Here is a 22,010-nt window from a genome sequence, read left to right as displayed (position 1 = left end):
GTGGTGGGAAGCAGGGAAAATGCTATTCCCAACCCGGCATGAGTCAGGATTCACGAGGAGATGCGTACAAAAAACTCCTTTCTGTAATAGGAGCATTCGTTGTGGAAAATAAAATTACAGACATATGAAAATTCATTTATTCTTCATTGTTAATTGCAACCACTTCTGAAAGATAGAATTTTGTAGGCTCGAATGCCTTCTGAAATCACCAGCGCTTGCTGGTGTGGTCATGAGAAATGGTTCGTGTTAACCCAATGTCTAATGGCCCTACACTTTTAATTAATATCATGTCTTTGGTCGCAGCTGATTGAAGTTCTTTTAACTCTGTGTGACATGTCCCCAATTAAAGTGCCATGTGTCCACAGAACCGTACTTTGTCCAAGCAGTGGATTATGGAGACTACATCTACTTCTTCTTCAGGGAAATAGCAGTGGAGTACAACACCATGGGAAAGGTAAGAGGCATGGATGACTCCCCTGGCCCCATGTTGTTCTGGATGACCTTAATATAAGAACCATAAATCTAATCGCAAGGTCATCGCTTTGAGAAGACTCGGCCAAAGTTTAGTGGATGTGAAACACTGTTCTGCCTCAGAGCCCTGTAAGCTTTTCCAGACCAGTCCCAGATTGCAGGGAACCTCTTAAATATTTCTACTGAAAATGTAATCCACAGATGTCTATCTGGGTGATTTCACACTGAGTTTCAAGTATCTTGAGATGTGGTTTCCTTCCAGGTATACTCATTGTTGTTTTTGTTTTTGTTTTCTTTTTAACTCAGTTGTTCCACAGACAGAGTAGATATCCAGTATCTTTAAGCAAAATGAGAGCCCTGATCGTCTTTTACTGCAAAAAGCAACAGAACACTTCCGGGATGTCCACTTCAGTTATTTTTACCAGAGAGTAGGTCAAGGTCACTAAGTTGGAGGGCACAGACTCAGTGCCAGGGTGGCCTGCAGGGTTACAGGAATTCAGAGTATGAGATTCAGGGCCCAGAGACAGCCAGTGAGGATGGCAGAGATGGTGCATACAAAGTGTGCTTTTGTTTGAGGAAATAAAAAGCTAAGCAGTCTGTATGGAAATGAGTTTATCTGGCTGGGAGCTGATCCCCTGAAGGATTTATGGTTCTGTATTAAATGCCACAGCCTTATCTTTCAAAACATGCTGTTCCAATAAGTCCCCCCCCCCTTTTTTTGCTACTAATTTTAGAAACATGGGATTAAATTAAGCACCGTGTTGTTGTTGCTTCTGTTTTCTAAGAAAGGCAAATTCTACTAACATCTTGAGAAGTGAGTGCATTTCATCTTTCCTGTGTGTTTTTCCTCTGCAGGTAGTTTTTCCAAGAGTGGCTCAGGTTTGTAAGAACGACATGGGAGGGTCCCAAAGAGTCCTGGAAAAACAGTGGACGTCTTTCCTTAAGGCTCGCCTGAACTGCTCAGTTCCCGGAGACTCTCATTTTTATTTTAACATACTCCAGGCAGTCACAGATGTGATTCGTATTAATGGCCGTGATGTTGTCCTGGCAACCTTTTCCACACCTTACAACAGGTAACCATGCCCTCGCTCTGCTGACCTAATCTGTCCTTCCCAGCTTCCCTTCCCCCTAGGGGTTCTCTCCTAATGCACAAGATTCACAACTGATGCAAAAATTGATGCTTAAGTGCTCTGTTTTCATCAACAAATTAATAGTCTGTTAGAAGCAATATTAGCTTAGGATTTTAGGGGAAGTAATTAAATAAATTATAACAATATCTTCTATTTATATGCCTGGTGTACAAACACTTCTTATGTGTTATTTCAAAATCTCTCCAGTAATAATGGAAACTGAATACTGGAAAATGAAACCCTCTTTTTACACTTGAAGAAACTAAACTCAATTATATTACCTGGTCCAAGTCAGGAGTCAAAAGAGGCAGCTTTAGAACTCAAGAATGTTTCTCCTCCCGCTTCCCTCTTTGAGGTCATCTAACGTTCTGTTTGACTTTTACTATTTCTATGACTGGATTGGTAACTTTTAAAGCCAAAACACTGAAAATTTACTTAAATGCTACAGAGTGAAATTTAGGGTTCAAACAAGTCCATCTCTCATCCCCCCACAAGGGACCCTGGTTATTATCCTGTCGGAGGAACCTGGACCCCAACCACCAGGGACTCCGGGGGGCTTGAGTGAGGACTTGGAAGTCATCAAACACGGTGCCTAGAAATACTGAACATCAACTTATTCATTCCTATATTTGTGTTTATTTAAGCTGAGACTTTGAGTAATCAAATGACGCACTAAAAAGTGTTCCTGGGGCAGCAGAAATGTGTGGAGATTAAAAAACAGGAGGAAGAAAGGCATGAGATTCTCTGGTACTGAGCTCTCCTGAACTTTAGAGTCCTGGCACTGCTGCGTAAAAATGATTGTGACTGGTGGGCATGGACATAAAATCTGAGAATACATGGTTTCATTCTGGATTATACTTTTTGTTACACTTGTTATTCTGGATGAGACTTTTAAGAACATGATACGAATCTAGATGACAGATAAATGCATGATGAGACTGGAGGGTGGCATACAGGAAGAAATGTGTAAGAACTAGGGAGAGTCCGAAACAGAGCATGCCGGAAGATGCTCTGATGTTCCTCAGTTAAACAGAGGGCAAGAGTCAAGAACTCTCCACTGAATACGTGCAAATATGAATCCATGCTGCAAAAAAAGTATTCAGTTCGATTTAAGTAAGTCTTAACCATCCACGACGATTTTAGACTTGAGAAACAGAAAAGATACAAAAATTTAGGCTGTAACTATTCATACTTCGGAATCCCCGTAGCTAGGATTGTTTAAAAAGAATACTGTCTTGGTACTCAGGAATACAGGGGCTGGTAGAATTTGAGCGTGTTTCTAGTTTGTTTGGCCAGGGGGCCGAGGTGGGTGTCAAGGGTGCACTGCGTAATTACAATACAGTAGTAGATTCTCATGTATTAGAGAGACTCCGTGTAAAGGATTTTCTTTTTTTTTTTTTTTTTTAATTTTTTTTTTCAACGTTTATTTATTTTTGGGACAGAGAGAGACAGAGCATGAACGGGGGAGGGGCAGAGAGAGAGGGAGACACAGAATCGGAAACAGGCTCCAGGCTCTGAGCCATCAGCCTAGAGCCTGACGCGGGGCTCGAACTCACGGACCGCGAGATCGTGACCTGGCTGAAGTCGGACGCTTAACCGACTGCGCCACCCAGGCGCCCCTAAAGGATTTTCTTAAAAGGCCCCTAGGAGGGGCGCCTGGGTGGCTCAGTAGGTTGAGCAACGAACTTCGGCTCAGGTCATGGTCTCACGGTTCAGGGGTTCGAGCCCCACATCAGGCTCTGTGCTGACAGCTCAGAGCCTGGAGCTTGCTTTGGATTCTGGGTCTCCCTCTCTCTCTGCCCCTCCCTGTCACACGCTCTGTCTCTCTCTGCCTCTCAAAAATAAAGAAAACTAATAAAAAAAAATTTTTTTTTAAAAAGGTCCCTAGGAAACACCCAATTAATACATGCCTATGCAGCCTCAGAAACAGTATTTGTTCAGAAAAATCAGAAACTGACAAAAATACACATACCCGTTTTCATCTGCAAATTAGAGTTGTAGTGGTTCTGGTTTTAGTGGTTCTGGTTTCATCCATTTCCACCCCGTCTTCCACACATGCAAACTTGGTCATGAAGGCCTCTTCCAAGTCTTTGAGGTGCTCCTCCTTATCAATGGGAAAAAGCCCACGTTCCCCAGCAGAGCACACAGGTTCCCCCCCCCCCCCAGCCCTCCAGTGGTCAAGTCCATCTTCTCCTCCAGCTCCACGGCCTCACAGGCTGAAGCTAAGAGGTAGTTCCTGGATGTGCCAAGCCTATACCTGCCCTGCTCCCAGCCAGGTCTGCCAGTCCATCCAATGTATATCAGCTGAGAGCCTATGTTATGTATTGGGCATTTACTGTTGGAGATTAGGGATTCTGTCAATATATATATGCTGAAGGAACAGAAGGTAGGAAGAAAGGAATGAAGGAAAGATGAACAGAAGGAGGGAGGGAGAAAAGGCAGGAACGGAAAAGAAAGGATTTCACAAGCAATTCTAAGACGATCAGGGCTCTCGTTTTGCTTAAAGATACTGGATATCTACTCTCTGTCTGTGGAACAACTGAGTTAAGAAGAAAACAAAAACAAAAACAACAATGAGTATACCTGGAAGGAAATCACATCTTTAGTTATTATGAGGTGCCTCATAAAATACTTCAATATTTATCCTGTTTGTCATAATATTTATTTATTTATTTATTTATTTATTTATTTATTTAGAGAGTGACAGAGCGAGTGGGGGAGGGCCAGAGAGAGAGGGAAAGAGAGAATCCCAACCAGGCTCCATAATGTCAGTGCAGAGCCCCATCCCATGCGGGGCTTGATATCACAAAATGTGAGATCATGACCTGAGCCGAAACCATGACTCGGACACTTAACGGAGTGAGCCACCCAGGCACCCCTATATGTCATAACATTTAAAGTAAATATGTGAACATTTTAGGAAAGGGAGATGTGAAGAGAGTCTTACCAAATTAAATGCATAAGGCTAGGGCTGTGACATCAAAAACAATGGGGATCACGGTCTTATCTATTCAATTCTGTGCACAATGTATACATATTCCACATACTTTAAAATCCATCCTGCTACTTTGTCTTACATAAGCTTTCTAATCTTCTCCCTAATTCTTGCTTTATTAGTAATACTTCAGTAATTGTGTTATGAAATTAAAGATGGCATAAAATTCTCCTAATCGTGTAAGAAGTGATTTCCAAAACCTTCAACATTTGCAAAATCAAGACTAAATCGTTCTCTCTGCCCTGGATGATGTTCCCACACTACAAAGCACCCGTGTCTTGCCCAGGATGTTCCTGCCTATGCAGTGCCCCACTACCTCAAACCCTGATTAAAACTCTTGGCCAGCTGGTGCCTGAAATTTATTTGATCAAAATCAAGGAACAGCCATACTTCAAAACAAACGTGGGTTCAGGGCGCCTGGATGGCTGAGTCTGTCAGGCACCCAACTCTTGTTTTCATCTCAGGTCATGATCTCGTGGTTCATGACATGGAGCCCCACATTGGGCTCTGTGCTAAGAGTGTGGAGCCTGCTTGGGATTCTCTCTCTCTCTCTCTCTCTCTCTCTCTCTCTCTCTCTGCCCATGCCCTACTTATGCGTTCATGCTCTCCCTCTCGCTCTCTCTCGCAATACATAAGCTTTAAAAAAAGGGGGTGGGGGTTCAAAGAGTTTTACCCAGATGAATGAATAATTCATGCCTTCTCTCCATTGATTAAAAAAAAAATCCCAATTCTTTTCAGGAGTAGCAAGGAAGGAGGCAATTATAGGTAGAGATTACCGCCATTATTATTTAGCACTTAATAGAGCACTTTATTTGCAAAATGTTCATGCTTTAGAGACTTAAATTGCTTACTCTCATGCAAATAAATAGGAAGTAAGAATTGAAACCAACAGTGACTGACATAAAATAAGCATGTTTTCCCCACACATACGTTCTCACTGTCCTTGGCTGGAGAAACCAAATTCAGAGAAGCAATATGTGGACAATGCACCAATATTAGAGATGAAGAATGTTTTCCAAAGATTTTCTCTTTGGGTTAGTGACTTGAAAATTCCAGGAATTCATGAACCTTCTAAACTACCAGTTCTAAACAAATGCGGTTCCCAAGGCCATACAAACATGTAGGGGTCTTTTTTCTCTCTGAGTTTGCTGCAACCAGTCCTTTCTTTAAGGCCACGGATGCAAATGTGATTCAGAGAAACATTCATTTTATATACTGGGATCCTTTACATTCACAGTGATCAGGGTGTGAACTTTAAATTCCAACCGCCAGAAACAGGGAAGTTGCTCTGTAGTATGTTTTCCAAGCTGCACGCATTAACTGTTGTGAGAGGAACACTGTATGAAATGTTCTGTTACAGCATCCCTGGGTCTGCAGTTTGTGCCTATGACATGCTTGACATCGCCAATGTGTTCACTGGGAGGTTCAAAGAACAGAAGTCTCCAGATTCCACTTGGACACCAGTTCCTGATGAAAGAGTGCCCAAACCCAGGTACGTGTAAATATTTATACAACTGTTGTGAACTGCAAGAAATGGGCAGCTTGGTCCCAGACAATGAACATCTTAAGAACTGCCTACCAGTGCCTTCCATGCTGGCCACGGCGATACAACTACCAGAGCAACAGAAAGATCTATCAGGCCATTTGCCTTCATCCCCTTAACCCATTCAATGACACTCTAGTCTTTTGCTTAACCTCTACCTCTGTGGCTTATCCAAGGTCATCCTAGGCTGATGGGAAGCATCTGGCCCAGCCAGCCCCGCTGGCATGTGGCTGAGGAAACTGAGGCTCAGAGAGTTAGAGAGTGTATTGTGCAAGTTCACAGACCTGCACTACTCCACCCTTCTTCCCTTCCCTTCCACACAGACCCATGTCTCTGCACTCTAATAAAATGCAGACTATAAATGGTGATCCCTGAGTTTGTGACCAGGCTGGATGGGCGCTGAGTCCAGGACTCCAGGGCAACGGCAGGTAGAGACCAGTGAGTGCCTTGTGTTATCAGGTTTTCCCTGGTCTACCAGGTTCTAATCTGTTTTGGATCCAGACACAGTGCATATGCCTCCACCGAAACATGCCCCCAAATCGCTTTTGTGGGGAACATGTTGTCCCGAGACCACACGGAGACCTCCTGGTCCTATGTAACCTCCATCAAATCTTCACACTAAATCAGCTAGCTAGTTCATTCTCTCCCACCCAGACAGGATGAAACTCCACCCCCCCCAACCCCGTGCCTGCCCTCATCATGTGGCACATGCTTCAAAATTTCATTACAACATTTGGCATCTAAGTTCCATAGAAACATCCTGTGCATCTGGCTTCCTCCATGGAATTGGTGTGCCTCTGCAAAGAAGCCCAATATCTAAACCTTTTGGTTTCCAACTCTCTCCTCCAACCTCCAATCACCACCCCCACCATACACACACACACACACACACACACACACAAAGTAGCCACTTCATCCAATCGAGTGGACTCAGATAACATGAACCACTAAACCCAGGGGAGAAACCTCTGAGGTTCATGCATCTTCATCACCTGAATTATCCGGGGTGTGTATATGCTCTGTTACCCACAGAGAGCAGACTAGGTGCAGAAAGCACACTCTGGCAACCTCAGAAAGATTCGCTAAGTCCCTGCCTGGCATTGTGTAGCTACTTTCTAGATAAGCAGGAAGGGGAGATAAGTTTGAGGAATGACCGTTCAGGGAGTCCTAAATAACAGGGTCTCCTCGGTGCACAGAGACAGCGACAGCCAGCCATCACCAGGATAAATAAACTTTGATTTTCTACCGGTGGCAATGTGTTTCTCCCCGCCCTTCCACGTGCTTTCTCCCTCCTCTTGCCGACATCAGGATGGTCTCGTGGAGCTGGCTTGGTCAGTGCCACAAAAGAGCGTGCACGTGAGGCCAGATCACGCCAGTGTTGTCAGGGTCTAGTTTTACTCTCCGGAACCCACAGGCAGAGCAGGGCTGTGGACAAGGGCTGTGGTCAGTGTTTCCCTGACCTGACTTTACTAAGTTGTCCCTTGACTCCCGAGACCACAGAGTTTCTTGTAGCAATGAATTTCCACTGTCATTGCTCAAAAATAAAGAAATGACCTTTCAGGAGACAATCTTCAGTGTAACTGGCTTTTCATATACCTGCCCAACTCAAACAAAAAATGAAAACAGTAAAAACAAAACCCACCCGTTCTCTGACCCCCAGGTAATGAGAGAGGGTGAGGTGGAGCCCTGCTGGTATATACTGCTGCCTGGCGGCTTTATGAATGCCTTTGTTTTTGACATTTGTGGAAGCGTCAGCTAATTCTCTCTTTGTGTGGAACAAATGCCTCAAGAACTTCCAGCAGGGCTTTAGGACAGGTAGAGCAGTCTCTGGCACAGGTGCAAAGCACATACTTCCTCACTTGTTTTAAGCTCCCATCACTGTTTATGAGGTTTGTTTGTGCTTCTGGGGGGAAGCCAAGCTGCCCCCAGCTGATGCTGAACTGCCCTGGCTGGAGCTTCTCTATGGAATGAGGAGGCGGCAGGGAGAAAAATCCAAGCATATTTTTTTGGTGGCATTCTGCATTGTTCAACTTCCTCTTCTCAGCCTACGGTACATTCTCCTGCGTGCCAGATGCTTAGGGAAGCAGTTCGTTCAAAGAATTTGCCATAAGGCACGAAATAAGCTCCCTCCCTTTGTCTCTTTTTAGGCCAGGTTGCTGCGCTGGCTCATCGTCCTTAGAAAAATATGCAACCTCCAATGAGTTTCCTGATGATACCCTGAACTTCATCAAAACGCACCCACTCATGGATGAGGCTGTGCCTTCCGTCATCAACAGGCCATGGTTCCTGAGGACGATGGTCAGGTGGGTGTCAAGCAAATCATGTCCTAAGTGGATCTTTCCCTACTCTGTCCCATGCTCATAAAATCTATCAGTGGATCATGATTTGAAATGCCACAAACATCTTCTGTTATCCTGGGCATTGATTCAGCTGTGAAAGGCTGGCCAGTTGGGTGCCTGCCACAAAACCCCCATAACCACATTCCCAGTGGGTAGAATTTTGATATTTTCAGGCTAACTGGACACATGCCAGCGATTAGACGTAACGAAAATATCTCCTTCCGGGTTAGCCTATTCTGTGCAAAAGCAGAGAAGCAGTGAAGGAGAACCAGTCAATGGCTGTGGATACCTGTTTGGTTGGACATGGTTGCAAAACATGCTCCAGATTCCATCGGAGTATTGCCCTTGGGTTGTTAGCTGTCAGGCCAGGGATGAACGGCACACTTGGACAAGAATGATGGTGTGAGGGATTCATACTGCACCATTTGTAACCTCAAGTGGTGGCCAGAAGAGAGGGGATAGTTGACTAGAAATCTGTGATAGCGTCAAATACTCCTTCTTGTAATTTAGACCTTATTTCCAAATGATCCAGCAGGATTTCCCAAGTACCACCCTGCAGTGGCCGTCATCAAACAAAATGTCATTCAACCCTACCACCGTTTTTACTTTAAGTAGGCTCCATGCCCAACGTGAGGCTCAAACTCATGACCCTGAGATCAAGAGTCGTGCACCCAACTGGCTGAGCCAGCCAGGGGTCCCACCACCATTTTTAAACAGTGATTTTACTGAAAGATATTAGAGTATTACAATGGCTCTTGCCCATAAAATGAAAACTGTGGTATATAACTTACAGGAGGGTTCATGTTTTCTGGTTTCTGCCATGGTGCTTGGCACAAATCAGTATCCGTGGCATGGTGAACAGCTGAGAGGTACCAGAGAAAGATGATGCCCTTTACCTTTGGCTTTAAGTGGACCTTGTTTGGCTTGTACATCCTCATATCAATTAATGGTGTCATCAGCACCCTACCTGCCCATCCTTCAGAACTGTCAGCCCCTCTACACACACTTGGAAAGCTTTCCAGTCTGACATTTCGTTGACAAGGCTTTGCACCTCCAAGGAAGAGTATGGAAAACTGGTAGCCGTGCTCTTCTCTTCCATGTTAACTGAAATGTTAAATGAGTTCCATTATCATTTCTTCCCCTCTTCACGGGACACATCAGCCTTTCCCTGGTGCTCATGGAAGAGATAATTGCTGAGTGGTTTCAGATGGTTGGGCTGTCTCTTTGCTCTGTAACTTGGCCTCCGCAAATGCATACCTCCTTCCTCCCCTTGGAGCCACACTAATGCTCCACATATGGAAATAAAGGACCAGAACAGCTTGAGAACATTATCTATATGCATACATTTTTCTTGAGGTCATTACTAGAAAGCGAAGTCACAACTGTTTGAAGTGGAAAAGGGGACCCCTGAATGACAGACCAACAAAGATAAAAACTGTGATCCTGTCATCTTAGATACCGCCTGACCAAAATTGCAGTGGACAGTGCTGCTGGGCCCTATCAGAATCACACTGTGGTTTTCCTGGGATCAGAGAAGGGGATCATCTTGAAGTTCTTGGCCAGGATAGGAAACAGTGGTTTCCTAAATGACAGCCTTTTCCTGGAGGAGATGAGCGTTTACAACCCTGAAAAGTACGTAGACTGTTGGGCTCTTTCTTAGTCATTCTTTGTCACTGTGATCCTTTTCATTCAAAGGAAAATCTGAGAAGAGCAGACTTCAGTTGTCTAAGCCTTTAGGAGGCTTTTAGTATTGTTCGGGGGGGGGGGAAAAAGCATTATTTTTCTCTTTACCAATAAATGTGCGTTTATATAGAGACACACCACACAGGGCCAGGGAGGGGGGCATCTTTAGGATCTGTTTCACCTTCAGTGAGATCAGATTAAGGGATCACCTTGTGGGCCGGGAGGCAGGGTGGCCAGAAAAAGAGAACTGACTCATGATCCTGCCTTATAAAATCAGGTGCAGCTACGATGGGGTAGAGGACAAGAGGATTATGGGCATGCAACTAGACAAAGCCAGCAGCTCTCTGTACGTTGCATTCTCCACCTGTGTGATAAAGCTTCCCCTGGGCCGCTGTGAACGACACGGGAAGTGTAAAAAGTATGTATTTTGCCTCCCCGACCATGAGAGGGCACGGTGCTTAGAGGGGAGTCCGGGGTAGCTCATGGTCATCTTTTCCCTGCAGAACCTGTATCGCCTCCAGAGACCCATACTGTGGGTGGGTAAAGGAAGGAGGTTCCTGTGCCCATCTGTCACCCAGCAGCAGGTAAGGAACCGGAGGTGTGGAAAAGCGTAAAGTGGCCCCCAGCCGCGGTGCGTTCTAGATGTACGATTGACTGTGCTCTCGCACGCCGCTGCCATTCAGCCTTCTGTGCACAGACCTCATCAGTGGGGCTGCTGGTGGTCCTCCTGCCTCTCCCCATTTCATGCAACACCCCGCCATCACATGTGGCAGATTTCCGATTGATTAATCACCCATCCTCAGACTGATTAAAAACACAGAGAAACGAAACACTGTGGGCTTCTAAGTATTCCCTGGAGAGCGGGACAAGAAGCTGCACGCCTTGATCACTGCAGCATAAGAGCAGCAGAGAAAAGGAGCAGGAGGGTACCAATTAGATTAGTGCTGCGGTTTGCCCAGCCACAGCAAAAGTGACTCCTCTAATTGACCATGCAGGGCCGAGAAGAACTCACGGAGCATTTGTTAAGTGACGCATTTGTACTGCAAGTATGGCATATGCATCCAATAAACCATTCTCTTGCACTGAGGAACAGTTGACCCTATTACTCGTTAAGGAGCCAATCAATTCTTGGCAGCTCTCCAACAGATCAGCTAGATCGGGCCAACCTATCGCACCTGTGATTTGGGTGCTTAAAATTGTTACCTTAACTTTAAGGGCTTGAATGGCATTAGTTAAAAGGTTTCTTTTCGTTATTTTAGTGGATGTGAAATCCAGTGCACGTCTTTCGACAAGTTATGGCAACTCAAGGAAGGTGCCATACGGCAGGACAGTTCTGTCTTAGCCATTCCGTCACATTCCCCAGGTCTTCATGGCACTCTGGACCTCTTCTCCTATCTCAGAATAGCTAGACAGACAGGAGGGCACATCTGATGACCGCCACAGGCAAAATTTGAGGGAAAGTATTCCCACAAGCAGAGCCAATGATAATTGTGAAGTCTGACTTGGAAATCTGACTAATGTGAAGGGTCGACTCACTATGTATCACTATATCAGCTCCACAAGTAGCAACATTGACATACTAGAGCTTTGTATCTTTTCATGGGGACCCTCGAAATGAAGGAGAAAAGATCTCAAAGCACAGGAGGGGAAGCTAACAAATGACCTATCTCCTTTCTACATTCATGGTGTGACCAAAGGTAGTAAGACTGACTTTTAAAAATCATTTTTAAGTCAGGGCGCCTAGGTGGCTCAGTTGTTGGTCGTCCGACTTCGGCTCAGGTCATGATTTCATGGTTCGTGGGTTTGAGCCCTGTGTCGGGTTCTATGCTGACAGCTTGGAGCCTGGAGCCTGCTTCAGACTCTGGGTCTCCCTCTTTCTCTGCCCCTCCCCTGCTCACGCTCTATCTTTCTCTTTCTCTCAAAAATAAATAAATATTAAAATATATATGTATTTTTTAACCTGGGTGGCTTAGTCAGTCAAGCCTCTGACTCTTGATTTCAGCTCAGATTACGATCTCACGGTTCATGAGATCGAGCCCCCAGGTCGGGCTCCAGGACGGGCATGTAGCCTACTTGGGATTCTCTCTCTACCTCTCTCTCTCTGCCTCTCCCCTGCTCACGTGTGCATTCTCTCTCTCTCTCTCTCTCAAAACAAACTTTTAAAAATATCACTTTTAAGTCAATATGTGAATGCCAAAATTGTTCCCTTAAGGATTTACATATATATTTCATTGCTTAAAACATGGTGAAACTCTCCTTGAAGAGTGGTCTTCAGGGACTAACGAATACTGGCTTTCACTACCACTGAAAATCCTTATCCTTTGAATATGAATTTGATTTTTAACATAGAAAAAAAAAACACTGGAAAACAAACATGGTGTATTATTAGATCAAGGTGTGACTTTCAAGATACTTTTCCTATATGGTCCATAAAATAAACTCTAAAGGCAGCTGCAAAACAGAGTTTCAATTACGTCGTGAGAGGCGGTACAGAGTTCTCCCCCAAAAGGACAGTTCTCCCATGGATGATTCCAATGTGCTTGTTTTAAAAATCAAAATATATATATTAAGATTGGTCTTGTTATAAAGCTCCTTCAGCCCGACGGGGACCAAGGAGACTTGAAAGAAAAGTCAGCATGAGGGTAATACTCCAGAGTCACAGGGCCACAGAGTCTCAGGTGGTCTCAGCCAAATGTACCACAATGTCCCATCCCCTCAAGGGAGCTCCGTACCCACCAGCCAATTGTTCCTTTGAACACTTTCTCATATAGGTTATTTCTGGGCAAGAAAATAAAGGTCTAGGAAGGCAGTGCTGGGGTCAAACAAAAAGTACAGAGCAAAAGACCTTTTCTTTTTTTTTAATTTAGAGACTTCTGTATCACTTATAAAGAGTTATGTTGACATTTAAACTTTTTAAATGCTTAAGAGATGCTCAATCTGTAAAAGAAGGATATAAATAATCTGCAAACTAATTAACTCCCTGAATAATATCAGAATTAACTGCTCAAACCACGGAGAGTCACAGAAGACTCATTTCTGTAAACTTCGGAGACAAATTTTCAAGCTGTTATCTACTTCTTGTTTCTGCACCTGCTGCTCAAGTTATCAAACTGTGTTGGTTTCTTTAGTGAAACTTCAGACTCATTCTGGAGTAACGACTCATGATGTTGAATTTGTTTCTTTCTCTCTCTTTTTTTTTTTAAGACTGACTTTTGAACAGGACATAGAACGTGGCAACACAGATGGCCTGGGAGACTGTCACAGTAAGTAAAGCTTTTTATCCACGCACATCTTGGTGCAAAGATCCTTTTATTGGACGGCCTAGAAACATCACCCCACATGTGGCCCTAGTGCGGCTGGCACTAAAATATGCATAAGTAACAGAAATCATCTTCTACACATCAAATCAAGGAAACAGCGTGTTATGAAGCCAGTGTTGTCGATGTCGTTGCTACAAATGCTGGCGCCTATTCTACGGTTACAGTGCTGTGGAACAAGTTCACTCTACAGGATAGTAATTATAGCAGAGCAGTAAGTTAGATCAACATTTCCATTAAAAAACTAGTTTCAGGGGCGCCTGGGTGGCGCAGTCGGTTAAGCGTCCGACTTCAGCCAGGTCACGATCTCGCGGTCCGTGGGTTCGAGCCCCGCGTCGGGCTCTGGGTTGATGGCTCAGAGCCTGGAGCCTGTTTCCGATTCTGTGACTCCCTCTCTCTCTGCCCCTCCCCCGTTCATGCTCTGTCTCTCTCTGTCCCAAAAATAAATAAACGTTGAAAAAAAAAAAAATTTAAAAAAAAAAAAAAACAACTAGTTTCAAAAAACGTGTTTCTACCCCGTAATTTTTAACTAAATAATAAAAAGATTGATTGCTATACTCTAGCTTTTTAATTGAATGGGAGTGTTTTGTTCTTCTTGAACTTATCGACTAACAAAAGTAATTATTTTTCTAATGAGATTTATGTCTATTACCATTTGCAGTAAAGAAAATTTTCAGAAAGAACCCACTCAAGTAAAGGGTGACTCAAAATAACCTTTTTATAGGAATTAACCTTTTATGCTTAGCCCCAAGTTCATTTCCAAAATTATTAAATAGTAACATTTTAGTTGGAACTTAGTATAAAAGGTCCTGGTCAAATGTCTGCCCAGTTGTCCTGTGATCTGATTAGTATGGGTATTCTCCTGAAAATGTTTATTCATGCTAATTTAGAGAAGAATGCCATTCTCTTAGAAAATACTTAGTTTGCAGTGTTTTAAATCTTTGAGCCATAAGTACTGAAATTTCTGACTCTAAGGTACCATTCAACTTTCTACCGTATCTTTTTTTGGAGATCCACTATAACCAAAGAGGGCTATGGGCATCCTCATCTCCAAATGTTTTGCTGTTATTTATTTTGTTTCCAAATATTCAATATTGGCAAAAGCTTCTTCTAATGTCTTCAAACACAGAATTTCCTGAGTTCAGAAATCAACACGGGAGACAGTGGCATCACCAAAAGATCTGTGTTACTTGTGTGCAGTGAGACAGTTTGAGGTTTGATCAGTGGATCGCAATCACATTGGTGCCTCATGGCTCCATTTTCAGGGAAACAAGTTTCGGTTTGTGCATGTGTCTATGTGAGCGAACTTAAATTAGCTGACTTCAGTGAATAATTTGCTTCATATTTTTAGGATCTGGTGGTATGGGCATCTGTAGAAAATAGGAGAGTCAACGGGAACTGAATAACTAAACACGTGAGAAATGTGAAAATGGTTGTTAACTGTCTCTATCACGTGTCCACAACACCAGTAGGGCTCACACTGCATGTGTGTGTTCGGGCCAAGGAACCTACGGAAGCCTCTGTATCTAACACGGGGGAGATCCTCAGGCCCCAAGCCAGCGATTTACTCTTCAATCTCAGTGTTCAAGCCTCCATGTTTTCGTGTGCTTCCTAACCTTGAACTCTATTACCGGTGCAACATTTAGGGTGCCGGCTTAGGGCAGGAGGTACACTTGACCTTCTGCTGCCTTTCCTAGTGGCTTCTCTGTTCTTTGTGCTCCTGCTGGAGCATGACCTGCTTCTATGAGACACATCTATTCACACAGAGGCACGCAGAGGGTTCAGATAACTGGTGCACGGTGACTCTTGAACAGGATTGTAAAGGGAAATGGGGGAATCATGAAGAGTTGGTGTCAGAGTCTGGGCAGCAAGCAAGCTAAATGAGCCAGCAATAAGACCCAGACACATGCACATGTGTGCGTTGCCTATACGTGTATATGAGTATTTTTAATTTTTGTTTTTAATTTCCCAATGAAAACCTATGATGAATTCAGAACACTGTGATACTGGACAGTTCCTTACAGCATGGTCGAGAGGATGAAATGAGAGAGAATATAAAGAAAACTTTTGCAAGTGTGGTCCGAGTGTCACTTATTTCGCCCACATACACACCCCACTGTACAGAGTAAAGCACATAGAATGGCAGTTCCCATTGTTTCTACAAACTCTTGCTTTTTCTTTGAGTCTTGAAAACAAAGGCAGTGACTCTGAGGAAACTCACTCGGGAAAGAGAGAGGAGGGTATGAAATCGGACCCAGTACGAAGCGTCTTGTATTACAAGCAGAAATTAAAAAGCATTTACTTAGTAGTGGAGATCATATGTTAGCATAATTCTATACAAGCTCATTTCTACTTATGATGTAAGTCACACTAAGCACAGTGTTACACATTAAGTAACCTTCTCCTCCCTTTTGTCTTCCAGATTCCTTCGTGGCCCTGAATGGTAAGGAAGATATTACTCATGATTTAATATCGATGGAAATCTATGTGGGAAATCCTCTTCCACTAATCCTCTTGAGTATTTTCAAACCTTAGGTTTCTTTTTTAATTAATTTTTTATCCTCATTATTTTTTTATAGACATTTCAACTCCTCTTCCAGATCATGAAATGTCTTACAACACAGTATATGGTCAGTTTATAGATTTTTTTTTTTTTTGTAATTTTAAGCCACTCATCCTGTGATAGTTTATAGTTTTCATCCCTAAACATCACGGACCAGATTCTTTGTTACTTCAGGGCCCCAATTCACTAAAATTATTTCTTAATTTCACAGTGCTTCAAAAATCACTCTATGAGAGACAACTGACGTATGAGACTGGTTCCTACATTTTTAATCCACATAACGTGAAATTTGCCAACCTTAGGGAATTCGGTGAATATGTTTAATGAGTTCTTGAGGGAGAAGTAATTGCTTTTGGACACAAATTTATCCAAGATAAAAGAACAGTACTTGTAACTAATAGGCTGTAGCTCTTGACTGGTAAGAATACCATTCCCTAAAATGCTGACTTTCAGGGCAGTAACCTCTGCAGGGGAAAAATCTAGACATCACGCAGACACCAGCCCTTACTAGGCAAACCTTTCCAATATCACATGGAAATTAGCCATCGAAATTTAAGTTCACAAAGAGTATGACTATTTAGACATATTTTCAGTGACAGTTCTTCAGAATGTATATAGGGAGGAGTGGTGTGGGGGGAATGATGTGCAAACAGGATTCCTCCCGTTGTTTCCACTCTGAAATACACACTGTATTAAACAAAGCCATGAAGTCCATAAATAAAACATTCTGAGTTCTTTAGAAGACAACTTTAGAAGTGCACCACTGCCATTCTCAGAATTCTCCCTAATGTTTGCGAGGATAAACCATTCGTGTGTTTTTTAATGTTTGTTTATTTTGAGAAAAAAAGACCGAGCGTGAGTGGAGGAGAGAGAGGCAGAGAGAGGGAGAGAGAATCCCCAGCAGGTTCTGTTGTGTCAGCGCAGAGCCCTATGTGGGGCTCAATCTAACGAACCTCAAGATCATGACCCGAGCTGAAAGCAAAAGTTGGAGGCCTAACCGACTAAGCCACCCAGGCACCCCCGTGTGCTTTTGCAATATAATATGAAAAACACGTGTGATGGTAGATTTAATAAGCTTTGCATTATAATGGGGACCTAAGAGTTTCACAGATGCACATTTTATAGTTTTTGTGTTAAAAATCTGTAACAATTACAGTTCTAGGATGGTGTCTGTAGAGGTAATAAAGGAAGGGGGAAACAGGGAAAGAAAAGAGAGCAAGGCAGGTTTAGAATCTGAAGAAATAGTTCAAAATAGTTCAAAATAAACAAACGTGTTTAATAGCGCTACGTCCACTCTTCCTCTCTGTGTCTAATTGGCGTAAATAAAAAGCCTCTTTGAAAGTACTAAAGACCGTGTGGTCCTAAATGAGCTAGCTGTGCAGTTATGGAAAACAATGCCTGGTTTCTCCTTCCTGTTCTCCTGGTGGAGGGAGGCAGTGGGGAGCAGATGAGTCCACAGAATTCATCCACCTTTAGCCTTCTCTCATCTGTGACTCAAGCCAGTATACTGAAGACCAGCGACGAAGAAAAATTTCTCAGGAGGCAGATGTCATCTAGCTTAGCTCGCCCGTCAACAAGAGAACCCACTTAGCATCTACTCTCCTCCAATATCATACTCTGCAATCACTTCCTGTAATTGAATCATCTTTATCAGATATTGAGAAATCCAGGTCTTAAGTCTAATTGGACCAGCAACCTTCGTAGCATTCATCAACTGGACAAAGACCAATTTTAACTCCCAGGTAATTTCTCATATAAGAAAGAATAATCAAACCATGGGATGCTTTTTGTGAACAAAAATCACTCTCCAATCTATGCTTCTCTCTTATTTCCTTTACAAAAGGAAAGGAACTTACTAATTCCTCCATATTAACACATGAGGCCCGTTCGTCCTCAGCTCTTGATCAGTGATTTCTGTGATGAAACTAAAGAAGAGCTGGACTTTTCCTTAATGATCCGGTCCGTTTTAGGCTAATTCCATCCAGTGTTAAGTGGTTAGATGATTGACCGCCAAAATGAGAACTCATCCAGACAGTACTTACGAAAAAAAACACAGAGACTTTCTTTTCACAAACTATTGTAAGAAATGCTTACTTTGCCGTTAGAAAACCTAGAATAGATTTAATCCACTCAGCAAATATGTGTTGAGTGCCTTCTGTGGTGCCAGGCACTGGACTAGACACTGTATTTCTCCCATCAAAGGAGGGACCAAAGGGGCACTGGGTGGCTCAGTCAGTTAAGCGTCCAACTTTGGCTCAGGTCACGATTTTGTGGTTCGCTAATTCGAGCCCCGTGTCGGGCTCTGTGCTGACAGCTCAGAGCCTGGAGCCTGCTTCAGATTCTGTGTCTCCCTCTCTCTCTCTCTGCCCCTTGCCCGCTCACACTGTCACTGTCTCTCTCACTCCCTCTCTCTCAAAAATAAACAAACATTAAAAAAAATTGTTTTTTAAAAAGGAAGGACGAAATTACTATTTTTATCTGCATGGATATAGACTAGGAAGCCAACCACAAAGTCCAAAATACACCCACTGTTTCCAGCTGTGTCCTTTGCGTGTCCCCATAAAATGTTCAGGGGCTGAGTGCAGGTTCATAAAGAGAGCCACAAAACTCGAACTGCCTAACCCAGAAAAAGGAATCATTACAATAAACCATGCAAACTCTCCGCTTGGCAAAAGTTCTGTGCAACACCAGTTACATATGTGAGAACCCCCTTTTTAGTGAATTGGACCCTGACTATTTTCCTTCTTTCTCCCTTTCTTGTATTGATTTAATGTCTCTTGTTTTGTGTCTAATTGGCTGCAGTCATTGTTAATAAGTTATAGTAGTTTGAAGGGTCTCTAACCTCTGGAATCACAAAGACTTGTAGATATAGAGAAACAATATGATGCATATTAAAGTTAACTTCTAAAATCTATCTATTTTATTATATATTATAAGAATAATATATCAGGGGCACCTGGCTGGCACAGTCAGTAGAGCGTGCAACTCTGGATCCTCAGGGTCGTGAGTTCGAGCCCAACACTGGGTGGAGAGCTTACTTCAAAAAAAAAAAAGAAGAAGAAGAAGAAGAAGAAGAAGAAGATGTCATAAGGTCCACTGGTTAAAATATGACCTTTCACAGTGGATTAACAGGACAAAATTATAGGTTCCAAACCTACTGACTTGTAATACCGTATCTACAAATGACTGCCTATTTTTGTAGCATGATTTTGGTTGCAGGGACCCTTAATGAATGCACAAAAAATTACATAGCCTGTAGTGTCAGACGTTAAAAAGGAAGATAAGTGATTTCCTTTTAACGTGTTTAAGTTTAGAGAAGTAGCAATACTAATACACCTCTTTGATTTCAAACTAAGGACTGCTGTTTAATGATGCTTTTACAAGGCAGTCCTAAAACTTTTGAGAATTTCTTTGACTCTGATTCACCAGTGGCACGTGTTACCTGTCCTCACACATAAGTTCCAAAGAATACAAACCTCATGCTGCTCGACTTTTTTTTTTTAATTCTGAGTATATCGGATGCATGGTTTCTCTAGATTTACATATAGAAAATGGGGATGTGGTGGGTATTAGACTAACACTTCAGCCATAGGAAGGAGCTGATTTCTCACATTTGTGTAAAGCATTTTCCTACCTAACTACCATCTGGTCCACATTAATTTCCTCTCATAGCCATAGCTTTCCATTACCAATGAGTTTTCCATGTATTTGCAGCATATGGTCCAGGAAATCTTTCGACGGAGAATGTGTCCCTTAGGCATATATTTCCCCTAGATTACCGTATTAAGAAATGTTCTCCCTAAACCATACTTAGGGCATTACCATAAAATTGCCCCTTGAACACAGTTAAATTGAAAGTACTCAAAATGCGTATCAATTCAGGTAACAGAAATTCCTGCTACTTGGAGAAAAGGGTTTGTTTGGGTTTTTTTTTTCCTTGCCGCCTTTCTAACTCCCTACAAAGCAATGTCTCATTGTTTGCTTATGCTGGGTGCTGAATGCTCTCTTAGGCTGGCCATACATTTTGTTAGAGCGGTGCAGAATTCAAGAGTAGAAAACGGAGGCTACATTTTAGACCTCAGTATAAGCGAAAAAGAAATAAAAGAAATTCTGTATTTCCAAGTCCAGGTTAATTTCCCTACCTCTCTGTTCTCTTATCAGCACTGAGATGAGAAGCAAAACCCAGAAATGTAAAAAAATAAAAATTAAAAAAATAAAGTCTAGGTGCAGGCATTCCTGAGTTTGAAATGAACATGTTCTTAACAGTTGGATATAAACCAGACTTTGTGCAACAAAGCTGATGTCTGAGGCTGTGCAGAAGCCAAACAAACTCTACATAGAAAGCGGTTTCTTAAATGTTACTCAAGTTCTGTGGTGGCATTTAAGGGTGGTGCTTCCAGAGAAATCAATATAGCTTAGGTGAGCCACCTAGCTTCCCTGCTTCTTCCCCGCCATCTTTCGAACAAAATGTTGCCTGTCGCGTGCAGTATTAAAGTCTCCTGGGAATCCAACTTCCCATGCTAACTGTAAAACAGAAGAATGCAGAGTATTGCTCATTCTAATCTTTCTTTCTGGTCACCAGTATTTTATTGAACACATACGTGGTGATCGCAGCCCAAGGCTGGAACCACTTGTGAATCCACCCTACCTTCTACCAGAGGCACCGGTTACAAATTCGCAGTAGTTGCCTTGATATCTTTTTAAACATTGTTCGAGAGGCTGCTGTAGGTAAGACAGTTTCATAGACTCTACTCGGAAATCACAGAGAGGTAAAGTTTTCTTTCTCCGAGAGAGAATAGGTAGTGGGGCTTCTTGAAATCATCGTAACAGTTTATACCAGAGCACCTGGTGCCACTTGTATTTAGCCTTGTGGCATGATGGGAGGAAAGCAGAGGAATGTGTTCACAGGAAAAATCCGGAGTGTCGGCCCTAACTCCCAACCTGGCCATTCTTTTTCTGATGTTTTCCTGTGGTAGGCTACTCTGGATCCCCAAAAGCTCTCCCTTTCTAATCTGAATCACGTCAGTCAGTGTGGCCTCAAGAACAACCTTTACGAGGTAGGAGTCATGAGACTGTGAAACTGGCTTTGCTGGAATGACACACAAAAGGCACAGCCAGAGCAACAAGGGGCGGCTGACGCTGCCATCCCAGGGAACCCGTGGTGGAGGCAGGCGGGCACTTCTCTCAGAAATAGGAAGTTTATGAGGCCGAGTCGAAGCTGAAAACCAGACACACCCTCTGTGAGAAAGGCTCAGGACAGCGGCACTGTTTGTAACACTACCATGCACCTGCCCCGCCAGTCACACATGGTGACCCCCCAGAGCAGACCCGTCCCGCCTTGACCAGTGCTGAGGGAAGACCGAAGCCGGACACTAGGACTTCTTGAGCGTGTTCTGTGTGTTGGACACTGCTGGGTGCTTTCACCACCATGTTGCTTCTATCCTCCCAACGCGGGGAGGGAAGCAACATGCCCACTTGGCGCACGAGGAAAACGAAGGCCCAGAGAGATTGAGGGAGTCTCCCAGGCTCACCCAGAGAGCAGCCCAGATAGGATCTGGCCCTTCATCCTCTAACAGCCAGGGCGGGGGGTCTCCTGCTGAACCCCAACCCCTCAAGCCTGTTCTTTCTCAGGCCGTCTCCTTTCAGGCTTACTGCCGGCTCGGGTGTCCCGCTCTTGGCCTCTGTGCCGAGGCAATGTGGGGGTCTCCGCTGATGTTCTCCCTAACTGTATTTATGATGAAAACAGGGCACTCCAGTTCCCTCTTGCCCAGCACCACCACGTCGGATGCAGCGGCTCAAGAGGGGTATGAGTCTAGGGCGGGAAAGCTGGACTGGAAGGACCTGCTGCACTCACCCGACAGCACAGACTCTTTGGGGGCGGTGTCTTCCCGTAATCACCAAGACCAGAAGGGTAAGGCCTTGGAAATGCCTCTTCCTCGGTGGGGAGAGGGAGGGAAAAGTGAGGAGGG

General features: G+C 43.6%; 1 protein-coding gene across 4 annotated transcripts in view; it reads left to right on the top strand.

Moving 5' to 3' along the window:
• Positions 1-22,010, top strand: part of SEMA6A (semaphorin 6A) — a 136,466-nt gene that overhangs the window by 90,611 nt on the left and 23,845 nt on the right. Inside the window, exons 9-19 of one of the 4 annotated variants that reach the window (XM_047867335.1) lie at positions 366-454; positions 1,327-1,544; positions 5,957-6,088; positions 8,287-8,442; positions 9,934-10,110; positions 10,439-10,579; positions 10,665-10,745; positions 13,366-13,424; positions 15,901-15,921; positions 16,058-16,108; positions 21,788-21,952. In XM_047867335.1, coding sequence (XP_047723291.1) covers positions 366-454; positions 1,327-1,544; positions 5,957-6,088; positions 8,287-8,442; positions 9,934-10,110; positions 10,439-10,579; positions 10,665-10,745; positions 13,366-13,424; positions 15,901-15,921; positions 16,058-16,108; positions 21,788-21,952 — 1,290 coding nt within the window. Of the gene's footprint in view, positions 1-365; positions 455-1,326; positions 1,545-5,956; positions 6,089-8,286; positions 8,443-9,933; positions 10,111-10,438; positions 10,580-10,664; positions 10,746-13,365; positions 13,425-15,900; positions 15,922-16,057; positions 16,109-16,252; positions 16,925-21,787; positions 21,953-22,010 lie in introns of those variants that run through there. The other 3 variants (XM_047867338.1, XM_047867345.1, XM_047867340.1) reach the window with 3 other exon arrangements.

Source organism: Prionailurus viverrinus, chromosome A1, assembly GCF_022837055.1.
Source record: "Prionailurus viverrinus isolate Anna chromosome A1, UM_Priviv_1.0, whole genome shotgun sequence".
Taxonomy (NCBI): domain Eukaryota; kingdom Metazoa; phylum Chordata; class Mammalia; order Carnivora; family Felidae; genus Prionailurus; species Prionailurus viverrinus.
Note: the sequence above shows the minus strand (reverse complement) of the source record. Positions and strands in the feature narration are given on the sequence as shown.